This window comes from Lutra lutra, chromosome 7 (assembly GCF_902655055.1).
Source record: "Lutra lutra chromosome 7, mLutLut1.2, whole genome shotgun sequence".
Classification (NCBI taxonomy): Eukaryota; Metazoa; Chordata; class Mammalia; order Carnivora; family Mustelidae; genus Lutra; species Lutra lutra.
Window position 1 is genome coordinate 76,641,985 of NC_062284.1, and position 21,174 is coordinate 76,663,158.

Sequence of the window (21,174 nt, forward strand, 5' to 3'; positions counted from 1 at the left end):
CTGGGAACAAAGCAGTTCAGGAGCAAATCAACCTTTAAAAGCCTTAAACTGATTATTTAAATAAAACAAAATAAAATAAAATGTAATATAACGAGAACAAAATCCTATGAACAAATTTTTCTCCTACTCATTCAAATTTAATGGAATTTAAGATCAATTAAGTAACTAATGCATGTAAATATGCATGCATAAGCATGTAAAAATAAATTCATGACTTGAAATCATGATGGTGACTGATAAAAATTCACATGAGTATTAAAGGTATCCTGACCATATTCATGAATAGTAGTCTCTTTTCTTTTCCTCTTTTTTGTTTGGGGGAAAAGAGATGTCAAACAAAAATTCAAGAAATTCAATGAGTAAAACTGAAAGAGTCATTTTCCTATCAATGAATACAGTCGGGGATTGGAAGAAGTGGTGAAATGAAGTTTACTTTGGCATAAAAGCATCCACCTACTTAATATGTTGAACATCACCAACAAGTTGATTCCACATGAATTTAGGGATCCATACTTAAAAGCAACTAAATTTGCATTATCTTAATGTGATTAACTAAATCACATTATCTTCTAAAATATTAATTTTTAACAAATTAGAGCCCGTCTGAAAATGTAAACATTAACCTCATATTAATAAACAAGTAACTAACAGCATTTTAACAAATTGCCATAATATTTTTATCATTTATGTTGAAGACTAAATATTTAATATAAATGTTTTGTAGCATTATCAGCCTGTGTTGAAAATAAGCACAAAAAATTAGGAATCATATTTATTGTCCACTTCATTCTGAAATGCTTCTACATACTATATATAAAATATATATGTATATATAAAATATGTTGTACAAGACCATAATCTACTTGTTGAACAATCAATTAATATATTTTAAAAAACTTCTCAAAAGCAGTGGCCGGTTAGCTCAGTTGGTTAGAGCGTGGTGCTGATAAAAAACTTCTTAAGTCCAATAAAATAACCTTGAAGTATAAGAAGTTAAACTTTTTTTTAAAATATATTTTCACTTAGCAAATGGCATTGCTTAAGTAGCACCCTCAATAGATAATATTTCCTAATAGGTGAAATGGGGTAGTTTTATAGTATAGACACTATTCTGTGTGGACATTTTGTTTTATATTAATAAATATGCATCAAAATTACTCAGATATGAGCAAAAGCATAACTTTAAAGGTTCAGCAATGTGAGCAAAAGCAGATAAAATTACTTTATAAAATCACATTTCTTCATTTGAGATTTCAAAAGTTCTTATTTGAGTAGAACAAAGCAGTTAAGCATAAACGAAAGGATAGGAAATTCACAGGCTTCTACTTAACTTACTGTTCTCCCGTAACAAAGTAAGATTGGTTCTAACAACAAATCATGTTATACATAGTCCACTCCTCAAGTGATTCCTGGTTCTTCTAAGTTAAAACCTAAAATACTTTGAGGAAAACTAGACTTAATGTTGAGTTATACCAAGGTTTTTATTAAATCGTATTTAAAAAGGGGACAGGAGCTACATTCAGAAATAAAAACCTCATAAAAGAAGAAACAAAATCTTCAAAACTTTGTTTTCTATTTTCACTCTTCGTAATAAATTCCCATGATTTCTCCAGAGAGACTTTCATTTTCAGTTATTAAAAATTGCTCTAATATTTTCTTTTCATGCAATTCTATGCTGGAATATATATTATTGACTTTATGCTACTATATGATAAGCGGTAAAGATTTTATTTTCCCACCTCTGGTTACGACCGTTATTACAGAGAATTCCTGGGAGTAGTTAACATACATTTAAAAATCTGTTCTGTACTTATCTCAGATTATGAGGTTGCGGATGAAACAGATGTGAAATAAACCTAGAGGTCATTTCTCCCCAAACAGGTTAGAATTTAAGTTCATTAACCTCCAGAAGCACTAAGTATGTGTTGGGTTCTTGTATTTCCATCAGGTAAAATCCACCTGAAGAATGACAGGTTCACCAGGACATCCACATTGCCCTGGATATGAATTCTCAATAAGGTATTAAAACACTGCAAAGAATGATGTGGAAAAAGTATCAATATCAAGTGGTTCAGAATTTGTAGTCACCTAGATTAATATTATGTTCTGTTGATTTATTCAATCCCTTTCTTTTTGCTTGGCATATATATGAAATACTGGACATGTATTATTAGTAACTGATACAACTCATAGTCATCAACATCCCCTTAATAATTCTGATGCTATTTATTCCTCACAGAAACAAAAAACAGTAAGTTTAAACTTCAGGCAAAGTAGTAAGAGTTTAAATCATTAAAAATTTGCTTATTAAAACATCATAATCTGATAAGAAATTAAAGTTTAATATTTCAAATAAATTGGTGAAAATTATATAAACTTGAGCTTCAAGGGATAAGATTATCAAAATATCACAATAAATTGTCTCTAAATATATTTTCTTCATTTAAATTCCTAAAATAATGAACATATAATGAAATAAACACATGATGAGTTTTGAAGCTATTATTCTATAGATACTTTAAACACAAAATATTTTCTTCTCCCTTAACTAATATAACAATAGAAGGATTCCAGAAAGTTTTCATTTTGGTTGATTTTTTTAAAGTATTAGCTACAAAAAATTGGTCTAAAAAACAGATAAATGTAAATATATTAAAATAGTACCTTTAATTTAAAATGTTTATTAATTAGATTAATGAAACAGCCTTGATGGTTTTCTTAACAACAGAAATAGAACCAAAGAATCCATAAGAAATAGTTCAAGGTACAATATAAGTATATGATAGATTTGTTTCCCTGTATCTTATAAACAAAGCATTTACTCCTACTTACTACACCGATTAAAAATTTGTGGTTTCAGGTTAAAAATCATTTAGTAAAATTTCTGTTACGCATCATGAAGAGGTAACTGAATATCCATATAAGCAACAGTATATTAAAATATTTATTATAAAAAATGAATGAAGTACATTCTCCTTTAAAATGCTTTCTTTACATTTATGAAATAGTGATTGTGAAGGACAGTCATTTTTTAGCACGATTTTATCTTTCAAATGGAAAAGTGTAATATGTTTTTATTTACACGTATTCATTGTTTAAGAATTCTGCTTTAAAGATTGAAGGCTGAATTACTTATTGCAGAAAAATTTAAAGTATTTTACAACTTCAAAATAGTGGATCCTTTGAAATAGTTAAAAAATATTAATGATTTGACAATAGACATTTAGTTAAATGTGGATATAAGTAGGCTTCTGGGAATAAGAACTAGAAAGTAATTACAAATTGTAAAATGCACTCTTGTTAACAAGTGACAGTTTTGCTGGACCAGAAAATATTGCTATAAATAAACTCTATAATATATGCAGCTTACCTCCAAGCAAATCTACAGTAACAAACTGTCAAGAACCTCTGATATTTATAGGTATAGTGAGACCAGCAATAAACAACAACTCTCAATTGTAATTCAAAATCTATTATTAGCTGAGTAATATTAGTGAAGTAATCACCTTCCCAAACCTGTGTTTCGAGTTCTGTTAAATAAATTAGTATAGGGCTTTATTTTAAAAAAGGATAAAATATGTTAATATGTAACTGACATCTTAGGTTTTTCATTGTGACAAGTATCCTCCTCTTCTTCCAATGTCTGAACTATCTGAAACCCCTCCGCACTAATAGAAACTCATGTTGTCCAATCTACCCAGGTTTTTCAGAATTTATTTGTATTCTATAGCTTATTTTCCTCATAATTGCTATTTTGTACCTTTATCCTTTTCATCAACTGTCTATTCCCATGTATTTTATTTACCTTTCAACAGATAAACTTTATTACCTGAAAGAAATCATGATTTTTCAGAACGAACTTCCTTACTCACTGCAATTGACTACATTTGAATTTTTTCCATTTTCCAAAACACTTTTTTTCTCCATCTTCCTTTTCTTTTCATTATAGACAAAATTGTATACTTAGACCTCCCACCCGCCATAGAGTAGGACCTTAACACCTTAAATATTAACTTTCTACTAATCCTGAGACATCTTCTTCCCTCATAGCAATCTCATCTCTAATTTCTCTACCTTTTCAAGCTCCTTTTTATTCTTTAACACAAGCCATTCCCTCTTGAGTAGCAGGGGTTATGGGAGCCTCCCTTATCTAACTTGTATTTAACTCCTTTGTATATCCAAAATTCCAAATCCGCATTTTTTCCCTTCATACCATTTTCTCTCTTTACCTAACTGGACTGGTCACTTTTAGGAAATAATATTAGTACGAAATAATGATTTTGCTCTCACCATGTGATTAACAGTGGCCTTTAATTCTCCAATAATTTCCTACTTAAAAAAATTATTCTTTTCTTTTTTTCTGGGTATTTGAAACTTTTTAGCGTCTTTCCTTAAACTTTCTTTCCTTATTTTATCACAGAGAGTATTACTGATTTCCCTTTTATCTTTATGATTAATAAAGAGCACTTACTAAGAACCAGGTATAGTTTTACTCAGTTAATACAATATCCCTATGAAATAGATTATTATTACTAGTCCCATGTTATAGGTAAAGAAGTTGAGGTACAGAGAAGCAAAACAACTCACTCAAGGTTACATAGCTGGTAAATTAAAAAGCCAGGAATTGAACCTGAGCAGTCCTGCTCCAGATCCCATGCACTGAATTACTATACTATAATGCTTCTGACTTACTTTTTCTGGTAACTGCTTCTTTATCTCATTCTTTGCTTCTTTTTACCCCCTCTCCTACTACGAAGATGGTAAGTGAATTATCTCCTCAAATGTAATTAAGGATCTACATTTTCAGTTTTATATTCTTACCTGTATTTCTATAAAAGACTACTTCAAGAGAAAAGCATGCTACTTACAACTTACTCCATCTGTCGGCAACACATAAAAATACTATCTCAAATAAGCGCCTAACTAAAATTCACTTACTGCTTTCTAGGCTTCACCATTCTGCTTGGATCAAATCCTATATATATAATCATTTATCATTCTTTTCTCACCATTTTGGAACTACAACAAATCAGTCTCAAGGCCTTACAGATTTTACTTTGAAATATCTTTCAGCTTCAGGTATTTGTCTCAACTTCAGTACCAAAAGAGATTAGGTGTTTGTCATCTGCTTAAAATACTGCCTAGTCTCTTAACTTTACCCTGACCCAAGACATTCTATTTTAAATGAGGTTCCCTTCTCGGAAAAACTTATTCCAGATATTGAGAAGTCCCCAGAGAGAAATCTTTTGGATTTCGTTTTATCAGCATTGCTCAGAATTGGAGGCTCTATAGCCCAGTCTTAAGATCAATTACCAGTTAAATTTCCTTGGGTAAGCTACTCAATTCCTTTAAACATCAGCTTCCATAAGTATAATATGGATTCTTTACTCTTTCCCTGCTTAAAGTTTTTATGAAATTGGAAAAAATGTGATAATACGTGTAAAGTGCATAGCACAATGGCTGGCACAGAAACAGAATAAACATCATAGATAGCGCTATTACATTACTCATCCTTCATTCTTGACTACCAAACCTTTATTTATTTATTTAGCCTGACAAGGCTTAACACTCCTTAGACTTGTGAGCGTTACATGAAAGAAGTTTAGAAAATATTATCTTACAAACCTTCAAACCTAAAGATCTGTATAGTAGATCACTCACCTAATTGTCATAGTTCTCTTCTCCTACCAACAGTTGAACTCACAGGAACCCTAAGAGTCAGTCTGGATTTTTAGCACAGAAGGGAACAAAATGCAGAGGTGCCTCCTTTTGTTCTAACTTTCCAGAGAAATTAAAAGAGCTCTGTTGGGAAATATTAGGAAGTATCCATAGTCTATAGAATGCCCCTTGGCCAGACACCCAAGGCTCTCTATTATCTGGTCCCATCCTACCTATCTAACATTAGTTTCCTCTAAATTCCAACACACATGTTTCATTTCTGTCACGACAGTCTCCTTACTATTCAACCATTATATCTTTCTCCTCAAATCCAAATTGTTTCACATGCCTATAATAAGCTTTTTGCTTCTCCTCTAATTAGGAAATTCCTATATAATCTTCAAAGCCCAGTTCAAATCTTCACCTATTTTATAAGACCAAATGTCATTCCAGCCTACATTTCTTTCACACGCTTCTGAACTTTTATAGTACATTATTTATACTGTAGTTTTGGTATATAATACAGTTTGACATTTTTATAAATTATTTTAATCATTTATGATCTCTCCCAAACTAGTTTTAGAGAGCAAGGGCTACAAGTTAATATATCTTGCAATTCAGTAAGAAGGAATTTAATAAATTCATGACAGAATGGATGAATAATGAACACATTATGTGCTATTTTTGCCAATTTTTTATGACAGAAGCAAAATTCTTTGACTAAGTTAACATTTCTGATATTTTCATTCGACTTTTTTAAACATAAGAGAATGCTCTAAATGCCTATAACTGCTTTGCTCTTACTGTGTCTTTTCTTAAAAATACATTTGAGCCAAAAGGGGAAAAACACTGCTGAAAATCTGTAACAGACAAAAGAAGTTAACAGATGCTAACTATATCATTGATTTATGGTTTCTACCTTGTTTTAGAGTTTATTGTATTGACTCATTATGTACAGACAACCATATTTAGAGGAGGGTTTGAGGGACTTAAAAGAAGAAAAGTTTCAGTAATCCCAGGTGGGGACAAAAGTATCATGGTCAAAATATAAAAAGGTGGAAATGGATGTGTGTACTAAATAATCTGGGCTGAAGACATGCTCCAGGAATGAGTTCAGAACTCCTACAAACAGGGTTTAAATCATTTGAAGATCACTGAATGTCTCTGCTATTTGTGTGTCCTGAAAATAAGAAATAGTATGTTCTATGTTGTAATTAATATGTTTAACTTTGGTTTTTGGCTTTTGCTGCATATCAATTTCTTAGCATACTGACTTGTAAAATAAGCACAATGGTATTACGTATTTCATCATCATCATCATCATAATAACATCAGCAACCTTAGTAATCCTAATTAGAGTTATAGAACAGAGACTACAATATTTTGATTATTCAATACCTGTTCATTATTATTACTATTATCATTTGAATATATAAAGTATTAGAATCCCTCTATTAGCAAATAAATATTTTTGAAAAAAAAATAACAACAAAAAACATTTGAGAGGGAACAACATCTAACATCTGAGGTTGGGTATAATGGTGTCATGCTACATTTCATCATTCCACTATATGAAAGACCTGCAAGACCAGTTTGCATTATTTTCTTAAGAAACTATGTTTGAGCACTCATTCAGTCAATAGGGTAGGTTTCATTTGGGCAGAATGTTCTGGTTCATGCAATTTATTCAGTTACCAATGGTAACTAGATTACATAATTCAGAATATAACATTCTGTTAAAAGTCCATAATATATGATTTGAAATTATAACTTTTAAAGCAACTTTTATTTGTTTAGAACTAACTTTGATTTCCTATTTTAAGTCCAAGTTACACATAAATTATATGTTTTTAGGAAGCAAGACCTTAATATTATCAATCATAAAAAACAACAGACATGTGGTAATAAACATTAAGAAAATCTGTAATTTCATATTCAACATGAATTCATTTCTATGCAGAAGTTATATTTTCTAGCACTCTCATTTTTTGAAATTCTAATTTTATTCTTTGTACAATTTAACTAAAATACAATTCTAAGAAGATGTTTTAAAGAAATTGTTTTTAAAATTAACTTCAGTACTAAATAAAGCCAAAAGTAGAGATAAATGTTATCAGTTAAAGGAAAGACCACCATTAAAAAGAAATCTTACTGTGAATTTATGTAGTATAGCCTACAACATATATAAATATCATATGAAATGTTTTTATATATTCTAGAGAATTTAAGTTTGGACATATTATTTGATAATGGACAACCAGCATTTTCAGAAATAAAATTGTGGTCATTTAAATTTATATGCTTGACTATTTGGAGAATAACCCAACAAAAAAAATCTTATATTGTTAAAATAGAAAACTTAGAACATATAAAACTCTGTTGATCTATAATATCTTGGAAATATTTTTGATCTTTTTCCAGATTTTTTGAGTAAATTTTTCAATTTTTACATTTATAAATAAAGGTTTTAAGGGTTAAATATATTGTCCTACTAGATTTAGTGTACTTATTTGATGATTTTAAATGATACTCTAATTGTATACATTATTATTACATGAAAATATTAAAACCAACAATAAATTTAATTCCGCCAATATCTACAAGGCTTACAAAAGAATGCAAATACACAAAGTCAATCAATCACTATTATTTTTTAACACTTATCTTAAATTTAAGTAACATTATCTGAATAAGGCAAGTAAAAATAAACCAAACATTTTCAAATTCTGGTTTTCAACAATCTATATTGGTACTAGATATAAAGTAGCCTTCAAATTTCATATTGCATAGAGAAAATCAGAATTATAACAATTATTCATATTCCATTATTTGATGGTGCTACCTATTATTATAAAAATAATAAATAATAATTCATATCATTGTCCTAAATATACCACCAGTGATATCATACTACTCAAACTATACTGTATATTTTACTTTTAAAAAAAATCAAGATGTTCGCTCTTATCTCTAAATGCTTGAAGTTTTCTCACAGAAGTTATAAAAGAAAAGAGAGAAGTAATAGGCTGGAGTAAGGTAGAAAGTCAATAAATCCTACACTTTAGTGCCAATTCTGTAAATTCTCAGCCCCAGGTGATTTTAACACAGAGGTCTTTAACTAAACTCATAGTTTTAGAATCTGACCACCTCCAGAGAGTCCTGGGGTCAGTTTTAAAAATATTCCTTGTATTCAGTTAGCATAGCTAAACTAAACATTTCAAAACTATAAATGGCTGTGAAGAATTAAAAAAAGCTACTGATGTTTAGACCTCTAAATTATTTACATTCTGTCATGCATAAATTAAAAGATATGTCCTTGAAAAATTGTGAAGGGTACACAAATTGAACCATCTTGACAGTGACAAGGAGTATAAAATGAACAATCTTATATGGGATAACAGCTGTCTGATAAAAAAATATGGGAAAAATTTTTAATGGTAATTAATAGAAATTTCAATGGTAATTAAAAGAAATTTGACTGTTAACCTATAATTTGGAAATATACTACCTACTTATTAATTCTTATGTTTGTATATGATTAATTAGGCTTATTTTATCTATATATTGGTAAAATTATAGTATATTCATAATATTGTTTAGTATAAAATTTTTTTCTCAATTCAGAAACATGAAATTAATAAGATTTTGAGCTACATTTCAAATTTATTACAATGAACATAAAATTCTGTAAATTAAATATTCTGTGAATTAATGAAGAATAATACATTTCTTTTGTAGGCATAGTCTATTGATAATATGATCACAAACTGAGTAGCTAATCATAAAAGAGTAAATGCAGAAACAATAATCACATTCATGAGGTATCAAAAAATTTGAGAATCTAAAGAGTTTATGGGGAAGAATTCACCTAATTTAACATTAAAGAATGTCGTTTTTCTCATGTCAGCCATCATTCAATCTTAAAAACTCACATTGTCTTTTACCAAGTAAAAGTTTTGTTACAGAAAATCTCACACATTAAAAATGAACATTGGCCCTTAACGACATATATATATAAGTAGTATATGTTATACAGAACATAATAGCTGTTTTGTAACAAAGGACTATTTGCTAGGTACAAAAATTTACTTATACATATTTTATATAAAAAATGTTATATAACAAATTAACAAAACAGGAGTTTATATGGCTAATAACTATACTAAAGACTACAAATTTTACTAAAATATGGTATTTGAAATTTGAGGATATAGTTTCATTTCCCAATTTGTATACTTTATTTAAAAATTGAATATAATTTTAAATAGATTAAATTCCTATAAATTAATCAAATTTGTGCCTATAAATTCTTTAAAAGGCAATGACAAAAGAAATGAGCCACATAATTGCTCCTTAGTGTAACACTAAAAAAATGAGATATTCAATCAATCAATAAATCAACTGATCAATCTAAGAAAGAGACTCTGATAGTCTTTAAGTAAATAAAATGACAACTTTGTTATATATTAAGTATGCTTAGGAAAAGAAAAACTTTATATGCTAAGACGTTAAAGCTTCTTTTATAAGGAATTCAAACTATGCTGTGGATATTTCTCTTTGATTTCCCAACTAAACACTCACTTGTTTGATGCGATCTGGATTAACGGTGGTTTGGGGTTGTAGAATACTGACTGGTTCTGTCTTGGCCACATTTTGGGGCATTTCTCGAATTTTTTCTGCAATGAATCCATGAACTGCATTCAGTGCTTCAACTGTTCCCTGGATCAAGCATACTCTTTCAGTAGTACCTGTGGATAAAAGATTAATTTTCAGAAAACTTTCCTTTTTTTTTTTCCAAAAACTATGAAAAAGGATGATAGAATTAGGCCAATAAAATAATGTAAAATGTAGAACTCTTAATAAACTAAAATGTTCACTTGAGCCAAACAGAATGAATACATACATAAATGTTACTTTCTACCTTTTTTTTTTTTTTAACTCCGTCTTTTCTAATTGTCTCAAAAATGGCCTTGGGTTTCCAGTACAGCCAGAGACCTTAAGATGTTCTGAGCATATCGTTCATTCATTGACATAGAAAATATTTGCTGAGCACTTACAAAAACACTTAGGGTTAAAAACTGGTAAAACATAGATGAAGATCAATGGACCTAGCTTTCAGAGAGGGGATCTTAAGGTTGAAAAACTAAACTAACATCAGGCCAGAAATTATTTAATTGTCTGATATTAAAAATAATGGCTGTACCTACCTACATGAATGGCACATATGAATGATCTTGAGTGAAAAGAGCATTTAAATTTGTGGGTAGAGGAAGTCTTGGAAAGTTTACATAGTAGGTAAATTTCTTCATTTCTACCATCCTCTAGTCACGTACCGTGCTCTTAATCACAGCAACAACCCTACCTGATATTGGATATTTATTTTTAACTTTTTTACTAGAATGCAAGCTCTCAGAGGATAGTAGATTAACTTGTTTTGTTTTGTGCCATAGTTTCCCCAAAGTCTTTAACAGTCCCTGGTACATAACAGGTGCACAATAAATATTTATTAGATAAATGAGTAAACACTGCCTTTATTTTGTAATTTTAATAGTAAGACAGAATATCAGAGTTAAGAACAAAATCTTAAAATAGTTTATGGAGTGCCTGGGTAGCTCAGTCAGTCAAGCATCTGACTTGGTTTTGGGTCAGGTCGTCAGGATAATGAGATCAAATCCCGTGTCAGGCTCTATGCTCAGCATGGAGCCAGCTTGTCCCTCTCCCTCTCTCTCAAATAAATAAATAAATAAAATCTTAAAAAATAGCTTATGAAATTTGAAATTTATGGATAATTGACAAGACTAAAATGAAATTGGTTGGATCTGATACAGAGGTCCTATAACTCATTTTATACATTATAGATAAACTTTAAGGCAAAAAAAGATTAGTTTTCAGACTATCCTGAGCCTCATTACAGCAGCTTGGTATTAAACTCAACATCCCAACACAACATATAAACTCACTTCTTAGAAGTATTTCTTTACCAGTTATCAAAAAAAATCAAAAGATTGATTATTTCTAAATTTATAAAATATTTGCTTCTTAATTAATATGAAAACTCCCAAGTACTTAACACATTTCTTTTTGGTAATACAGTTTAAAAATTCTAAACCACTCTATAAAACATTTTCCAAGTACATTTGGAAGGACAAATTTGCAAAGCTACCAACATTAAAATAACCATAAGGGGTTTATATTGCCTTAAGGATTAACTACCTCAAGGAACCATTTTTTCTAGTAGTTTAGAATTTTTAGAAGAACAATAAAAGATTCTCATACTTACTTCTACAAAAAGGACAAAATTTTAAAGAGTAATAAATATTATACGGATACACCTAAATTCAACCTTCATGTTTTAAACAGATTCAAGTCAATGAAAAACTTAGTTTCTTAAATTGTACAATATATTTCAGTAGAGAGCAAGTATGTCATTTGTAAAGATGAAGAGAATCTGAAAAATATCGTGTGAGTTTGAGGGTTTAATATTTCCTGTTTCTCCCAATCAGCTTTTCTTCATCCTTATCTATTTAGCTGTATCTCTGTGGTTCTTGGGTAAAATGATTTAGTTTACAGGGATAATCTATACAAGGTTGTATTAACTGTCCAATAAATGATTAGAAAGTATAATAATAATTGGTCAATGTAGCTCATGCAATATGTTCTATCTAAGTCAGGAGACAAAATAAAACATCATATTACATTCCTGCTTTTGGAGACAAATACAGAGTGCTCTTTTGGGGATGCCAAAACAGGAAAGGAAATCAGCTCAACCTCAACAGGGATTCTGAAAAAACAATAACATGGCACTATGTAACTGAAGAGATTATATGTAATCTCTTTCATTCTGTTTGGCTCAAGTGAACATTTTAGTTTATTAAGAGTTCTTCATTTTACATAACTGAAGAGAATATTAATAATTCTAGGATAACCTACTGAAGGAGATTATGCTTCCTGCTTTTAAAATTCTAATTTAATACAGTACATATCATGGCAGACAATACAGTAACCCCCCAAAAGTGACAATACTCTTCAGAGTGTAGAGACCAACAGGTAGTAAATGGAAATCACTGAGCCATAAAGAAATATGATTGTCTAAAACTGAATTTCATATAGCATATAAGAGACAATTTGGAGATAGTTCATAGGTTCAAATTTGTAGTAGGTATTCTTTGAGAATAAATTATATCACTATCATTAGAACTACTACTATTTAAAAAAAGGGAAAGAGATTGTACATCCACCAATGGGAATTGTTGCAAGCCTCAGAAGAGATGCTGTCAAATTCTTCTATTGAACTCTAATGGCCTTTTCACTCCGATGACACAAAACTATAATTTTTAGGAGAAAGTCACCAAGAGAGAAAACTGTCAAGTATATGACAAAACTGTGTAACGAAAATGCATCTATAAATCATAAAAGTTGCTGTTTTTGTCATTTTAAAGACTTTTAGGCTCCACTAGTGGCTAAACTAAACTGCCAGTTATTTATCATTTTATTTGTTTAGTAGCAGCATTTATTTCTCTTCGCAGCAGACTAGCAACAAAAGCTGAAAAACAATTACATAAAAGTATATGCCCACATTTTTTATGATGTAAAGATATAGATGTATAAGACACATTAATTTAAAAATGCACTTTTGAGGAAGAAATTAGAAAAACTCTAACAAGTAGGGTCAATGTCAAATATAGGCGGTGAAATTTAAAATGGTTTCAGTATTAATTTCACATACAATATCATAAATTGAAAATGCATGTTTCTAAAGTTAAGTACAATTATCAAAAAGATTCTATAGAAAAATTCTGATAGAAATTTATAAAATATACTTAATTTGTGCTACTGTAACCTTGAATAAGTAAGTCACTTAGACTGTTCCTGCTCCTGCCTGAGGTATTTCCTAATCACTTATGCAGTGGACTCTATTCTTTCTTACCAACTTTGCCATTTTTTTCTGTATTGGAGTTCTTCCTAACATTGTGATTTTTCCTTATCTATTAGATCATTTCCATCAGCAGAAATGCAATTTATTCAATTTTTAAAGATCCCTCCTTTATGACAGAATTAAGAAATTACCCTCTGGCAAAGTAAGTGAAATAACTGAATTAGGCCAAGATCATCAATTCATAAGATGAAAAGTTAATGGGTAATTTTGAATGGAAACATAAGGCAGTCACCAATTGACTTCACTGATCACCATTAGCATAAGAAAGAATGAGAGTGAACAACATGTCTCTTGATGTGTCGAAATATGACACACACGGCACCGGTTATGAAGTATGTTTCCCAAAGTAGATGAAGAAGTCTAATCAAACATTTACACTACATTACAGTTTACAATAAAATTGCAAACAGAAAAATAAATAAAATGACACAATGAAGAAGCCAAGATACAAATCAAGAATGTAAGACAGTCTACAGATCAATTGATCTTGCTTCATCAATAAAAGAGGGACGGTACTCTAGACTAGAAGAACCTTTAGAGATATAATGATCAAATGTAAATTAGAATTTGACTGGACTTAGAATCAAAAACTCTTATTTTAAACAATTGTGGCAATATGATAAGAACTAGGTATTAGATAGTATCAAGGAACTACCGTTAATTTTAGCAGGTGTGATTATGGCATCAGGTTGTGTAAAAAACTATTGTTTTTCTTTTCTTTTTTTTTAGATGCATACTGGAATATGTACAGCTAAAATGACTGTAATTCACTTCAAAATATTTCTGCAGCAACAACAAAAATGAGTAAATAAAATAAGTCAACAAAAATCTTGATATTGCTGGTATATGTGAAGGGATAAGGGGGTTCACTGTATACTCTTTTATTGTAAATTTGGAATTTTCAAAATATAAGAAAAACATTTCAAAGGCTTCCTTGGCCTCATACTCATCTCTCCAGTTACAGCTTAATTTCCTTATCCCTCAAATTCCTTGAATGATATCTATCTATCTATCTATCTATCTATCTATCATCTATCTATAGATATAGATATATAAAAAAATATTTTCTTTTTGCTTCTTCACCATTTCCATTTTTCTTGAATGTACTCTAATATGGCTTTTGTCCCTCACCCCATACAAATCACTCATCATAGCTACACCTGGGTAAATCCAGTCTTCATGTCTTTATGTTATTCAACCCATCAGCAGCATTTGACACAGTTGTCCATTTGGTTCTAAAAACATTTTGCTTAGCTTTCAGGATATCACACACTCCTTGTCCTCATTTTATTCAATTCATTCATTTGACAAAAATCTATTAAGTACCTACTAAATTTTAGGTACTATACTAGAAGCCGAGTGACCAGACAAATCCTTCTGTGTTCATGAAGTTCATATCCTAGTTCATATAGACACTATACATAAAACAAATATAAACAAATAGAACATATAAAATATATAGAGAGAATACAAAATGAATTCATGCTATGGAGAAAATTGGGGAACAGTAACAGTATGAGTAAAGATAAAAATTAAGGACCTTGTCTGTATGTTCACTACTACATCCTCAAGTATCTAGAATAGTGCCTGGTATACTGTGGATGCTTACACTGTTGGTGGGAATGCAAGTTGGTGCAGTCACTTTGGAAAACAGTGTGGAGATTTCCTTAAGAAATTAAAAATAGAGCTTCCCTATGACCCTACAATTGCACCACTGGGTATTTACCCCAAAGATACTTATGGAGTGAAAAGAAGGGCCATCTGTACCCCAATGGTCATAGCAGCAATGGCCACAGTCGCCAAACTGTGGAAAGAACCAAGACGCCCTTCAATGGACAAATGGATAAGGAAGATATGGTCCATATATACAATGGAGTATTATGTCTCCATCAGAAAGGATGAATATCCAACTTTTGTATCAACATGGACAGGACTGGAGGAGATTATGCTGAGTGAAATAAGTCAAGCAGAGAGAGTCAATTATCACATGGTTTCACTTACATGTGGAGCATAAGGGATAACATGGAAGACATTGGGAGATGGAAAAGAGAAGTGAGCTGGGGGGAATTGGAGGGGGAGACAAATCATGAGAGACTGTGGACTCTGAGAAACAAACTGAGGGTTTTGGAGGGGAGGAGGGTGGAGGGTGGGGTGACCCTGGTGGTGAGTATTATGGAGGGCACGTATTGCATGGAGCACTGGGTGTGGTGCATAAACAATGAATTTTGGAACACTGAAAAAAAAATAAAAAAAAAAAGATTTTTTGAGTAAATGAAAAAGTGACTCTAAATGTTCTTATCTGTATATTGAAAACATATGTGATTGGTTTTAAGAACTATTTATTCATAAAATGTCTAACAAACCAGTTACCTTCTTTGGGTTTCTAAGATCAGTTAATGTGTATAAAACATCTGTTTTGAAATGATTTCAAAAAGTATAGTAAGTTATAAATTTTTATGTCCATTAGAATGAATCTAGTCTAGAATAATGGGCATATACTAATGATTTGACCCACATATTTCCTATTGTCAACTGTAATGAAAATTAGTGAACATTTTGTTTGTTAAGAAAATGTATTGGTTTATACTATTACTGAGATATATCCTAGTATTTTATGATAAGAATGCAAATATATAATTCTTTAGGAAATACCAGTATCAATCTAAAGTAAGCGATCTGGTTGGATGAATGACAGAGAAACATCTCAAAATGAAAAACCAATATAAAAATCTAGTAGAATATTAATAATTCTAGGATAACCTACTGACAATGATTTTGGCCTTGAAAAGGACTTGAGAAAGTGGAAGTGCCAATTAACTTTGCAATAGGCAAAAACATATTTAGAATAAAGCATGACATGTTTTGATAATTTTTACAGTAAGGTAAGAGCTTCTTATAGGACTGAGAAATTACTTATTCTGGGCAGCATATATTCTGAATAAAGTTTCAATTTTTTCAACATAACATTTAGTCTTTACCATTTTAAGAAATATCTCCCAATTTATTATATAATTCAAATATATTTAACACTTCCATAATAACTTGGACTCAACTATATAGTTCTGGGCAGTAATAAAGTGGTAATCCCAAGATTTATGTAAGTCAATTTATTCTTAATAAAAAATCTTTTTAAAAAGCATAAATAGAATCATAAATACAGAAAACAAACTGATGGTTGCCTGAGAGGAAATGGGTGGGGGATGGGTGAAATGGGGGGATTAAAAGTTACAAACTCCCAGTTATAAAATAAATAAATCACAGAGATGAAATGTACAGCATAGGGAACATGGTCAATACTACCATAATAACACTGTATGGTGACAGAGGGTGACTACACTTATTGTGATGAGTACTGGGTATTGAACAGAATTGCTGAATCACTACGTTTTACACCTGAAACTAATATAACATATTATGTCAACTACACTTCAATAAAACTGAAACAGAGTGTATCATTTTTTTTAAATGAATAAAGCCATTTCAAGGAGTATTTCACTATTTTCAATCTATAATCATAGTAATTTAATTACTTGCATGTTTTTGTGGTTAAAAAAAAGCAGAAGCAGTAGCTTGTTACCTTTTCTTCAGTTTAAATATTAATAATATACTACAGATTACCCATCACTTGTACTAACATGTTATACAAATTTCAGGTTAGACAGAACAAAATGTAAAATATTTTAAAAGTTGTAAATAACAGTAATAGTAATGATAAATTTAACAAATTAAAACTGTTGAAAGATTTTAATACTTGAAAATACATGCTTTTAATATTATACCTTTCAACAGATAATGTTGCCATGTCTTTAATATGTATCTTTTACAATGACCTATATATAAGCAACATCTATTCCTATTAATGCTTTTAAAAATTGTTGACTTATATGCATTCCATATTTATTACTGTAATTACATCAGGAAAAGTCCTATTTAAGGGTATTTAAGGTAATTACACCAGCAAAAGCCCCACTTAAGGATATTTAAAGGTCTGGTAGGTATAGAAATGTAGTATTACATTCTTTCAGGGGAAAATATATACTTTAGCAATTTCAAGAAATGAAGCCATTCAATGGTCTCCTCTGAAGTTCACAACCATACATCTTTTCCTTTGGTTTGCTTTCTTTTCCATGTCCCTGTACTCACTGGGAAGAACTAACTTAAAATTTTAAGCAATTTTACAATATGTATCTCAGATTATTATTGTAAGATGAGTGCTTTAAATATTGATTATACTTAGTTAAATTTACAAACCATCTTATGACTTTTATAAAAATATGTGTAATAATACATGTATTTAATATATTTTTAATATACTTGTATATTATTTATTATATACTATCTCATTTAATATTCACAATAACCAAAGCAGATAATACTACCTTGAAGTAGTTGGGCCAAGGACATATAACTAACAAATGCAGAGAGACGTAGGTTTTGTCAAATACCATATACCTTCTGAAAATGTAATGTTAGGCCAGCTACCAAATTACATCCGTTTAAGAAAGTCACATATGTTATAATGTGATGATGGAAAAATAATTTTTATCCAAGTCTGATAATTTTTTTACATACACTGAGTCTTACCATTAGAAACACTTCACAGATTTATTCCATAAAATGAAATAAGTGATTTGATTTGACCTTTCTTACAGAGAACAGAAACCACAGGAGATGGTTAATAACTGTGTGGACTATTAGCAAATTTTTTAAAACAACTTTTCAAATCAACAAAAGCACCTAGGGAAATTGCTATAAAAAGTAAGTTCAATTTGTAATTGCAGCTTTTATACCATTGTATAATGGTATAAAAGCACATTTGATAATGCTTCCTCCTACCCTACAATTCTAAGGAAAAAATATACTATCTCAAGAAGAGGCTTTTTTTAAAAAAGGAAATCATAGGAATTGACATCTTATGATACAAAGTAATAATTGCTTTTCTCCTTCAGGTGATTAACTCTCCATACAATTAAGTCTCTACTTCTAAACTGTAAAGATTTGAAAAGGGCCATTATAACATGCTTTAGTTACAATGTAGCAAAGGCTTGATTCTGTTTACAGAACATGCTTTAACACTGATTTATTCTCAGTCAAGCCAAAGAATGAAGTATATGTTAAAGAAAAATCTGAAAATACTTATTCTTCAAATAATTTAAGATAAGAGAATGAATGGGAATTAGAGTACATCTCCAGCTTCTTGTTTACTCATTCTCTGTCCCATCCATGCAAATGGCATGGTCATTTACAGACATTCCCATAAAGTGGCATCAGGAGCACAGGAGACACTAACTTCTGAAGAACCCCAAGTTTGGAAAGTAGACATACCTGAAAATTCAAAGTAACAATTGCAATTGTTCTCATAAATATTGTAATTCATCTGTAGTTTTTAAATTCTGAGGCTACGCAAAAGGCCCTACCAACAGTTATAATGATGACTAGTTGTTCATTCATTCTTAGCAAAGGTTTGTGCTTTTAAATTCAGACCTAGCGTCCTAGTTTGGTTAGTATTACTACTTTTTAACTTCCATCATGATTACAGGAATATAAAACTGCCATGACTAAGTTCTATTAAAAGTTTATGTTTTTATATGTATATGTAAAACAGACTGCCTGATTTTCCTTCCATTACCAATCACTGTCACCATTTTTGACATTTATTTTGTATTCATAAATTTTTGCTATCAGAAAAATTGCACTTAGAATTTTTTTAGCTATTCCTTATGTAGTAATAGGAATCCACTTGCAGAAGTTTGTGGACCATGCTTGGAAGCTGGAAAAACAGGCTAGAACAAACATGTGATATCAAACTAAGCTTAGAAACTCAGAGGCGTGACCAGTGGTAGCATGCATAGCTAATCAAAGTCATTTGAAGGTAAAGAAAGAAACATACCAGTGGACATGCAGCATCCTAAAAAATTGAAGTGTTGCTGATGCAAGCTGAGAGCAACAAAATGAACATCTCTGGCGACAGTCCTGTTCCTAACATATAAATTATCACTTTGAGATGCAATATAGATTTAAGCATTACCAAAGTATAATCAGTGACCTTATTCCATATTTTCTTTAAAAACAGAGTTATTCTGAAAAGGATTCCCATCTTTATCAGGAGCTTATAAATCAAATACAAAGTCAAGGTCCACATTTGCATAGGTTTTAAGAGGGAGTAAATTATTCAAGTTAGTGAAAGATAACAAAGATACTGTTGCTCACATGCACTATATCAAATGAATGTAGAGGAAGCATGAAGAATTGTGACCCATTAACTTGCTGGGGGAAGGAATATGGGAAGGTAAATTTGTAAAGTTTGGGAAAATGATACAAGTTTCAAGAGTATATGGAATCCTTCATTAAAGAGGATTATTTTCTTAAAAAGGTATTAATTTTGAGCAGTTTAACTTGTATTGAGATGATATAAAACAGCAAAATATTTTAAATTGTGGTAAGTTACATATAACAAAATTTGCCATTTAAACCACTTCTAATTATACAATTCAGTGGCACTGATTGATCCACAAGGCTGTACAAATATTGCTACTATTTCTAATTTTTTTTTATCATTTCAAACAGAAAGTGTGTAACCATTAAGAAATAAATCCCTATCACTTCTTCCCCACATTCCTTAGTAACCACTAATCTTTGTTGTTTTTATGAATTTGCTATTCTAAATATTTGATATAAGTAGAATCATACACTATTTCCCCTTTATCTTACTTATTTCACTTGACATATTTTTTTCAGTTATGCTATAGAATATATGAAAACTTCATTCCTTTCTATGGATGAATAATTTCCCCTATGTCTATATATCACTTTTGTTCATCTGTTCATCTGTTGATGGACACTTGGGTTGTTTCCATCTTTTGACTATTGTGAATATTACTGCAATTAACATTAATGTACAGGTATCTGCTTGAGTCTATGTCTTCAGTTCTTTGGGGTATATATCTAGGAGTGGAATTGCTGGGCAATATGGCAATTCTATATGTAGATTTTTGAGAAGAGCTTAACTGTTTTCCATAGATGATGCACCATGATGCAGCAGATGATCCCACCATTGATGTATAAGGACTCCGATTTCTCCATCTCCTCACTAACATCTATTTTTTCATTTTTAATAACTAGCCATCACTTGTATAATTGATTTGCATTCCTCTAATGATTAATAATGTTTAGTAATTACTAAACATTACTAAATATACAAATGGTCATTGCTTATGACCATTTGTATATTCTCTGTGGAGATATGCCTATTCACCTCCTTTTCCCATAATATGGTTTTTGTCTTTTTGTTGTGGAGTTTTAGTTCTTTATATATCCTAAGCCTTATTATATATATATATATATATATGATTTACAAATGCCTTCATGTATATAGGTCTATTCCATTAGTCTTTATGTCTATCCCTATGTAAGTATCACAATGTTCTGATTACTGTAGCTTTGTAGTAATGTTTGAAACTGGGAAGAGTGAATTACCAACTTTGTGCTTTTTCAAGATTGTCTTAGATATTCAAGGCCCCTTGAAATTCCATATGAATTTGAAGACTGTGATTTCCATGTGTAAAAAAAGGCTGTAGGAA

At 30.4% G+C, this 21,174-nt stretch overlaps 1 protein-coding gene across 5 annotated transcripts in view; it reads right to left on the reverse strand.

The window, feature by feature from the left end:
• Positions 1-21,174, reverse strand: part of NOVA1 (NOVA alternative splicing regulator 1) — a 158,771-nt gene that overhangs the window by 26,345 nt on the left and 111,252 nt on the right. For all 5 annotated transcript variants that reach the window (XM_047737490.1, XM_047737489.1, XM_047737491.1 and 2 more), the window contains one exon: positions 10,240-10,406. In XM_047737490.1, coding sequence (XP_047593446.1) covers positions 10,240-10,406 — 167 coding nt within the window. The remainder of the gene's footprint in view (positions 1-10,239; positions 10,407-21,174) is intronic.